Below are 8261 nucleotides of genomic sequence, written 5' to 3'. Positions count from 1 at the left end.
ATGGGGAAAGGAAGAGGGCAACATGCAGCCGGGAGTTTAGCATAAAAGGAGGCTGCACCCTCCGAAATCTCGAGACAGAAAACCCCCTGTGCTCCAGGGGACTCTCTCCGTTTATTTGAATGAAGTCTCAGGACTCCTCTGTCTTCTATTTGGACATAAACCTCTGGCGTTTGTGGATTTTCCTGACACCCCCAGTGTTGCATATGACCTTGGCTTGAAATTCTCTTGGGGCATGGGCTGCTGCTTCTTGTTTTGCCACAGGAGCGGCTATATTGCTCATTATCGGTTTATCCCTTGGTTGCAGCTACGTTTAGCATGCTGTGTGTCTACTTTTTATCTGTTTTGCTAGTTAGTATTTAAGTTCTATTTAGCAGCTTCAAGGGGAACTGAAAACCTCTATTCCCGTGTTCTGTGTCAGGCGTCTCCCTCACTGGAGATACTCCAGGACATCTGGACACAATCCTGTACCATGTGCTCTGGGACGACCCAGCTTGAGCAGGGAGGTGGGACCAAATGACCCACTGTCGTCCATTGGCAACCTGACCGATGCTGTGATATATTTTTGTTTTCTGGGCATTTGTAAGGGGTAGGGCAAAAAAGGCGAGTTAAGGCAAACATTCGTGGCGCAGGGAGGAGAATCGCCCCGGCACGCACAGTTAACACGACGATTTCTACGGAAATCATTCCTTCCATACCGGCAAGGGAAACGGAAAGCAGCGTCGCGCAGGGGGCGGCGCTTCCCCCCCTCCTCCCGCAGCCATGGCGGCTCCCGTCGAGATGGTGCCGGTGCTGGCGGGGCTCTACGTGGGCGGCGCGGAGTCGTGCTCGTCCCCGGAGGCGCTGTCGGCGGCGGGGGTGGTGGCGGTGCTGACGGTGGACGCGGAGGAGCCGCCGGCCGTGCCGGGGGTGCGGGCCATGCACGTCCGGGCGCGGGACGAACCCTGCGCGGACCTGCTGAGCCGCCTGGATGAGTGCGCCGCGTTCCTGGACGCGGCCCGGGCGGGCGGCGGCGCCGCGCTCGTCCGCTGGTGAGACGGGGCTGTGGCGGGGCCGAGCGCTCCCCGCGGCGGCTCTGCCGCTGACAGCCGCCCTTGCCTTGCAGCCACGCCGGGGTGAGCCGCAGCGTGGCCGTGATCGCCGCCTACCTGATGAAGACGCAGGGCCTCGGCTGGGAGGAGGCGCTCGCCGCCGTCAGGGCCGCCAAGCCGGACGCGCAGTGAGTGCCCGCCCGCGCCGCGCCCCCCTCACTCCCCTCACCCCCTCACAGCCTCTCGCCCCCGCCGCAGGGTGAACCCGGGCTTCCAGGGGCAGCTGAAACTCTACGAGGCCATGGGCTGCGCCGTGGACACCAGCAGCGTCCTGTACAAGCGGTACCGGCTGGAGATGCTCAGCGAGAGGTTCTCCGGTGAGTGGAAGCATCGCGGGTGCGCGGAGCGAAGTCTCCCAAGGAAGGGAACAAGCTGTTCCGGAAAGAACGCAGAAGGCCCTGTCAAAGGGGCTTGACTTCGAGTGTTGCCCTCAAAGCAGGTGAGGCTGGATGTGGCTGGGGCAAGCATTCATGTTATACCAGCCCTAGAGAATCCCAGCTCATCAGTGGGGAAAAAACCTTTGAGAGATGCGTGGGAAGTAAAATCTGTAAGGAGTTGAGCTCTTTAGCAAATTGCGAAAAATGGTAAAGTCAATTTGATACTTTTCGTGATTTTTACATCCCTGGCAAAGTAAACAGCATATTCAGAAAGTATGTCAATGTGATGAAAAAATAATATGCAAAACTTGAGATAAAGTTGAAATTCAGGTAATGAAGTAAACTTTCATACTTTAATTTGCAAAAGATACATGTGCATGTCTGTAATTTTATAATAAAATAGTAATCTGCAGCTTTTATTGCAAGATTTCAGTGTTGCATACTCAACATGACAGTGCTGTTGCCCTTTATGTGTCATTGTCCTTAGCAGTTCCCATTTGCAAGCTGACTTTCTGTATTTTGGGCACTAAAACATTGACACAACTGCTCAGAAACCTCCTCTGCCTTTACTTTCTGTTGAAGTAAGAACATAAAGCAAAATATGATTATTTTACCGTGGTTGAGACCATAGTCTAGATCCCAGTTCCTTGCCTTATGCAAATCTCAGTCTAGGCATGGCGGGATGAGGCTCTTGTTTTTACCTAAATGTATTGGAATTGCTGAGAGAACAAATGAATTGGAAAAAGGTGGCTCCTGCAGGCAGTGACTGGGGCAGAGGCATAATCCTGTCTCAATCCCAGGAATGTAGCGTGGCTGATCTGATCTGATTATCAACATGGTCCTAATCTCTCTGCAGAACCTCAAGACTTGCCCCGAGAAGTCTTTGCAGTTGATCCTACCACTGTATGTCAAAAATTGAACACAGAGATTCTTTACAGATGCAGGAAATGCAGGTACTTTATAGATATAAAAAATGTGTATTTTTATGTATTTATAAAATATTTTGTGTTTCTCCTTAAAATGTTGTTGTGAAATCTACGCAAGAGAAGAATAACCTGTGTAAATCAACAGGTATGTCGTTGTCAGCTCAAGGATGAGCTGTTGCCTAAGTTTCCATATTGTGTTTGCAAAAAAAAAAGAACCTAAAGTACAAACCACAGAATTTTTTGTTCCCTGGAGTGGTGCTTGTGAACCTTCTAGACTAACCAAAAATGTAGAATTTGTACTCCTCTTTATTTAGAGTCAGGAGACCTGTATGCCTACCTTCTATTGTCTTTAGATTTGCCCAGTTAAGGAAAAACATTTGTTTTACTTCTTTTCTCCCATGTCCCGGAGGGCAGACGTGCTCTGTTCCGTAGCTCCAGCATTTTGTCCCACATGGAAGGAATCGGACTGACAGCGTTTGCCCACAAGAGGATAACAAACTCTGCACGGCTTTCTGGGAATGGCCAGGAAAAGTGCACCTCATACTTCATCGAGCCTGTGCAGTGGATGGAACCAGCATTGCTCGGAGTAATGGAGGGACAGGTGAAGTAAAGAATGTGCTTTATTCTTTGGATTTTTTTTTTTTCGTAAAGGCAGAACTGTGTTTCTTCCCTGAAAGGAAAACCCTATGCAAGGTGCTCCCAGCCTTTCTGGTGTGAATTTTGCAGTTTATGGGCAGATTCTTAAAATATTTTTTCTCAAGGAAATGAATTGGTGCTGTGCTTGAGCTGACAACACCAGACAGGATGTTGGACAGGGTTTATCTGCTGTTTGTTTCTATTATGAGAAAGATTTGTGGGACTTTAGAAGCCTGTTGTGGTCTCAGGTTGACCGAGTCTTTGGACCTTGGTAAAACTGTCTTCAAATCCCACCAGGTCCTAGCACACCCTCTCTTCTGTCAGCACAGCTGCCTGCTACACCCCAGGGCTATAATGATCCCTTCCAGTTTGGCTTTTTGCCTGTTTTTAACTAGATCCACATCAAAACTTATCTTAGACTGACTCCTGGGTTTTTCTTGCAGCTTCTGTGTCCCAAATGTACGTCAAAGTTGGGCTCCTTCAGCTGGAGAGGGGACCAGTGTTCCTGTGGCCGCTGGGTGACTCCGGCCTTCCAGATCCACAAAAGTAGAGTGGATGAAGTGAGGACACTGCCAGTTGGTAACTTCCAAATTGCCAAAACCTGAACTCATCACTTCACTTGATGGATTTCTTACTGAGAACTACTAGTCCATGGTTGCCAGGAATTGAGCTTATGACTTCCACCCCTTTGTGAGGTAGAATTACTTGAACACCTTCAGCTTGCTGTATTTCTCCATATGTATCAGGACACTTTCTTCAAAGAGGTGTTACAGAGTAACAAATCTACAAAATAGGTCAAATGTGATGTCATTTATGTTTTGCTGTTCACAGAAGGTCTCCACTCCTTATTCAAAAGGAGTTGCTGTGTCCAGTAGTGCTGCTCAGCTTCTGATCCAAAGTGTCAAGTACCCTACAATGGTACAATTACAGTTGGTTTGCATGCCTGGCAGCAAAAGGCAAACTTACACTTTTATTGTATGAAAAGTAATCCTAAAAATACCTGCCCTAAGAGTATTTACTACTTTGTAACTCTTCCATGTAATGTGTGAGGAGACTGTGCAAGCTGTAATGGAATGGGAGAACTGAAGTAAAGAGTCCATGCCAAATTACTGCTTACAGTTTCAAAGAAATCCCTTAAGTGATGAAGTAATTTTTTTTAAGCAAGCTGTGACCTTTTGTGATGGGCTGCTGTGTACACAACTGTGGCATAGGTTTGGTTTGACATAAGAAAACAGGACAAATAAAACCTAATTTAAATCAATTTTATTTTCATTGACTTGAACAATTTTTTTTTAATTTATTTTTTTACACAATTTCCAGCAACATACATTATGAAATATACAAGATAAAGTAGGTGGTGGGGTTCTGCCCATGTTGTAATTCCTTCCACAGCTGTGGAAGGAAGACTCACAGGACACAGTGAACATTGGAATCTCAACACTGAAAACAGACACAAAAAGGACAAAAAATATATATGAAACTTTGAACTGGTCACACTTCAGGGCCAGGTACAGCACAATAAATATTAGAACTGCATTATCTTAGACATCTTCTGTAAAGTTTATAACATCCTCTATTTAAAGAGATAAGAACATCTGGTTTCTAGCATGAAATGCTACATTGTACAGTGGTGAAGGGTACAAATGATGAGCCCAGCAAGGGCTCAGATGGTGACTACTCATTCACACATGCTCATTGATAAAATAAGCAGCATACACCAAAAATTTAGTGAGCTGTAAACGTAAGCGTTCACTACCAGAATATCAGCTGGAGGAGCAGTTTCTTTTCATGAGAACCAAAAATACTCAATCCCTTTAAGTTTCAGCTGGGCTCTCCCCTGACAAACAGTGGGTTGATACCATAATGGAAGTGGCAGCATTTGGTCCATAGCACAAGATCCCTTTGCATTACTACTGTTCAAAGCTGGTGCCGGTGGAAATACTTCAGTGCAGGATTAATGCTCACATAGGCACTGTGTCACCAACAACAGGTGCTGTCTCAGAATTAACAAAGCAGTAGATGGCAACTGGAACCCAGGATGCCACCTGACACAATTGAGAGGGAGAGACTGGAGAGGATGCCAGCATCTCTCTCTCTCTTGTACTCTAGAGCAATGGGATGAGTGCTGGGCTCAGGGAGTTTGACAGAAAGGCTGCGCTCTGCTCATCCCTCATCTTAGTCTAGTTCTACCAATAAAAAAAGCCCAAGAGACAGCAGTTTCAACTGCTTGACAGAGCGCTTCCACAGCACAGAGTAGAAGATCAGAGCCACTGGTTTCTCTTGCATTGTAATCAACAAGGCAGGAGTAAATACATTTTGTACTCATCAACCTTCTCCCATTCATCCCCTGCCCCCAGTTGAGCATCATACATTCCTCTTACACAAGAACTGGGGACTTTCTGTGCCACCACCCAACAGGCCATGTGAGCACAGGTGGAGGAAGGCTAAGCACTTGCTTTCCTTTCCTTGGCATAACTTGGGCATTGCACTGGGGGCAATTGCACTGGCAGAGCACCACCAAGAAAGGACCATGCTGTGGTGAGCACATGTGGCATCACTGTACCTTTCCAACCATGCCCCGCAGTACATGGCAGCAGTTGCAAACTTCACAAAGTAAAGCAGCTGAGTGTCAGGAAATTTTACGGGATAAATGGGAGCCAAGAAGCCCAGCTGGAAGCTGAGCACTCCAGTGTACAAAATTATACCAGTCGCTTGTACATGCTCATCTTCTAGTTAGTGCCTTCTTGGAGAGGACCAGAACTACCACATTTCAATACCAAAAGACTCAGCTGAGAGACTCAGAAATAATAGAGTAGTCAAGAATTTTTGGTTGTATCAACATGTCATGAGAATATGGTCAAAAGTTCTGTTTGAGAACAGGGAGTTCTACATCTGATAGTCACTTAGCAAAGTGGCAGGTGTAAATGCCCTTCCCACAGCTCGCAATGTACTGCATGACTGCATGAAGACCTACACCTCCTCTGCCAGTGCAGCTCAACTGGTTACCAGGAGAGCTGGGAGAGGAAAGGTGAATTTTTTCCCCACCCTAGAAGTGTACAACAGCTTTTCTTCACTCAGCCAGACCCATTCACACATCACTCACCACTTCAGATGCACAAAGTAATGCCAAATAGAAACTAAGAGGAATGTTTTTGTAAAGACACTCTCTGAGTATGAACAGGGGAAACATAGGATTATTTATCAACTCAAGTACTGTTGCATCATTCTTGTAAGGTAGGGAAGCAGAGTAGCTGAGATGAGGAACTGAGAGGACAAACTGGAGTGGTTACAGAGGTCGAGTCTAGTCTTCCAGACTGCGAAATGCATTCTGCATATCCTCAAACAGCTGAGCATAGTCCGCCTTGATTTTTGTTTCACCATCTTTGACAGGGTCCTGAAAGAACACAGCAAATAAACAAATCTGTCAGGAAAAGCCCATGGCACTTAAATCAGCCCTGGTTTGTAACTGCTGTAACCTCTTGACCTCAGGATTAACACTTGCTAACTGCAGAGCAGGCACTGTAGCTGTCTTTGCATCCTGTCTGTCTCACCAACAGCTACAGGGTTTAAATCTCATTCTCTTCACATTAGTGAGCAGGCAGAATGGGTACTGCAAAGATTTTTTTTTTTTTTTTTTCCATGAGCAGTGGTTACTGCACTGAAAAGCAACTGATTTGGAAAGCAATCAAAAATACTGAGGGTCTTGGCTAATGCTGTGTGATTTACGAGCTGTAGTAATAATACCAGCTACTATCCCCACACCAAATGCAGTGCATCCCCAGTAAGTGGAAGAGTTACTCTGCTATTATTTAGAGCTTGTTTGGTTCAAATTAAAATGTATTGTGCAACCATAAAAATCTCAAAAATATCTTTGTACAGTTTCATTTTCCCAGAATACTTTTCATGAAAGACAAAGGCAAAAAATGTAACTATAAGCTTTGCTCTGAGGCTGGAAGGTTTTCTCTGCAAGAAGCATTAATTGTCAGGCAGTGAAATTCTCCTCTGAGTGCCAAGATCCTCTGGGTCGATGCAACTCTTGGTAAACACAGAGGCCTTACATGTGTGGATGCACTATTTCTTACATTATCCCTCCAAAGTACCCAAACCACAGGATGCAGAACATCTGATTTGTCACAACTGTCAGACTGTTACCTGGGGAATACAATTTTCCTTTCATAACTATTAAAAGTCCAGCTCCACTTAACATACATGCACTCTCTGGATTCCCTTTTTCAGCCATGCTGTCCACTGCTTTGCTGTACTGCACTGCCTGCTGCTGGGCCAGGGTTTGTAGGGAGTGTTTTATTTACCCTATCTCTACATAACCAGCTCTCAAAGAAGCTCATGTCCCCAAGGGTATCTTGTTATGTTCTTGATGCTTTGAGAATATATACCAGGAACCTACTTACTGCAGAAATAAGCCAGGATCCTGCAGGAACAGAATACATTGCCCATGGTACAACATTTAATTCTAAATTTATTTAATCCAATGCTACTTGTTCTCCAAAGATTTTCAGTATTGACTTACATGAGTTTTAACAGAGTAAGCATTATATTTCATAGAGGATATCAGTATCACAGGTTATTACTGTTCTACCAATTACTGCTACACCAGCATGCTCTTGATGACTTTTAGCAAAGCTGTACCCTAAAATGATGGCTACTGAAGTTAACCACAGCAGGTGGCTCCAATTCACTTGTTTTATCTTAAGCCCATGCTAAAGTTACACCTCCCTTTCCCTCCCCACTTTGAGCAGTCTCTTTTATATTAGAGACAGGTATAAGCAGCCTGAAGTTTAAAACCAGGAAAAACTGAATGACAGAAATGTTGACTGAGCTATTTTAGTTAGAAGTTAAGGAAAGAAACCCTCCTGCAATAATATATGATGTGTCCCATGTTTGGCTTCAGGCTGCTTCTCTCTAATAAGAGTCTCCTTAGAACACGTTATAATATTTTTACAGAATTTTATCACAAAACCCCCATAGCAAACAAGAAAATATGCTTATACTGCTACTATGATTATATGTAACACAAAAGAGAGTGTTGAAGGTGGGTTGCCAAGGCTGTGCAGTCAGCATCACCTGACTAGATTTCTGCACTGACATTTCTGTGCTCAAAAAACACTTCTTTACTCTCTTCAAAATGATGGCAAAGAGCCTCTGTTCAGAGACCTTTATCAAAAAGGTCTTTGGTCAACACCACTGAGTCAGTCTTTCAGAGGCTCTGGAAGCTC

At 45.2% G+C, this 8261-nt stretch overlaps 2 protein-coding genes across 2 annotated transcripts in view; one reads left to right on the top strand and one right to left on the bottom strand.

Moving 5' to 3' along the window:
- The first annotated feature begins 536 nt into the window (after window positions 1–536).
- Window positions 537–4026, top strand: DUSP12 (dual specificity phosphatase 12). Its single transcript, XM_079306497.1, has 6 exons — window positions 537–1028; window positions 1103–1216; window positions 1287–1405; window positions 2322–2418; window positions 2806–2992; window positions 3471–4026. Exons 1-6 carry the CDS (start codon window positions 760–762, stop codon window positions 3630–3632), a joined length of 948 nt encoding a protein of 315 aa, XP_079162623.1. The 5' UTR covers window positions 537–759; the 3' UTR covers window positions 3633–4026.
- Window positions 4027–4275: 249 nt separating this feature from the next.
- Window positions 4276–8261, bottom strand: part of ATP6V1A (ATPase H+ transporting V1 subunit A) — a 29953-nt gene continuing 25967 nt past the window's right edge. Inside the window, exon 15 of the mRNA XM_079306347.1 lies at window positions 4276–6421. Within this exon, the coding sequence (XP_079162473.1) occupies window positions 6329–6421 (93 nt within the window). The 3' untranslated portion in view covers window positions 4276–6328. The remainder of the gene's footprint in view (window positions 6422–8261) is intronic.

The sequence above is a fragment of the Erithacus rubecula genome (assembly GCF_903797595.1).
Source record: "Erithacus rubecula genome assembly, chromosome: 1".
In the NCBI taxonomy this organism is placed as follows: Eukaryota; Metazoa; Chordata; class Aves; order Passeriformes; family Muscicapidae; genus Erithacus; species Erithacus rubecula.
This window is presented reverse-complemented; position numbering and strand designations above follow the sequence as displayed.

Excerpts from the sequence above, each read along its gene's own strand:
- DUSP12 (XM_079306497.1), top strand. The coding sequence starts at position 760 with ATGGCGGCTCCCGTCGAGATGGTGCCGGTGCTGGCGGGGCTCTACGTG. Across the intron at positions 1,217-1,286 it reads GCCGCCAAGCCGGACGCGCA|GGTGAACCCGGGCTTCCAGG; the intron begins GTGAGTGCCCGC and ends CCCCCGCCGCAG. Across the intron at positions 2,419-2,805 it reads TACAGATGCAGGAAATGCAG|ACGTGCTCTGTTCCGTAGCT; the intron begins GTACTTTATAGA and ends CCCGGAGGGCAG.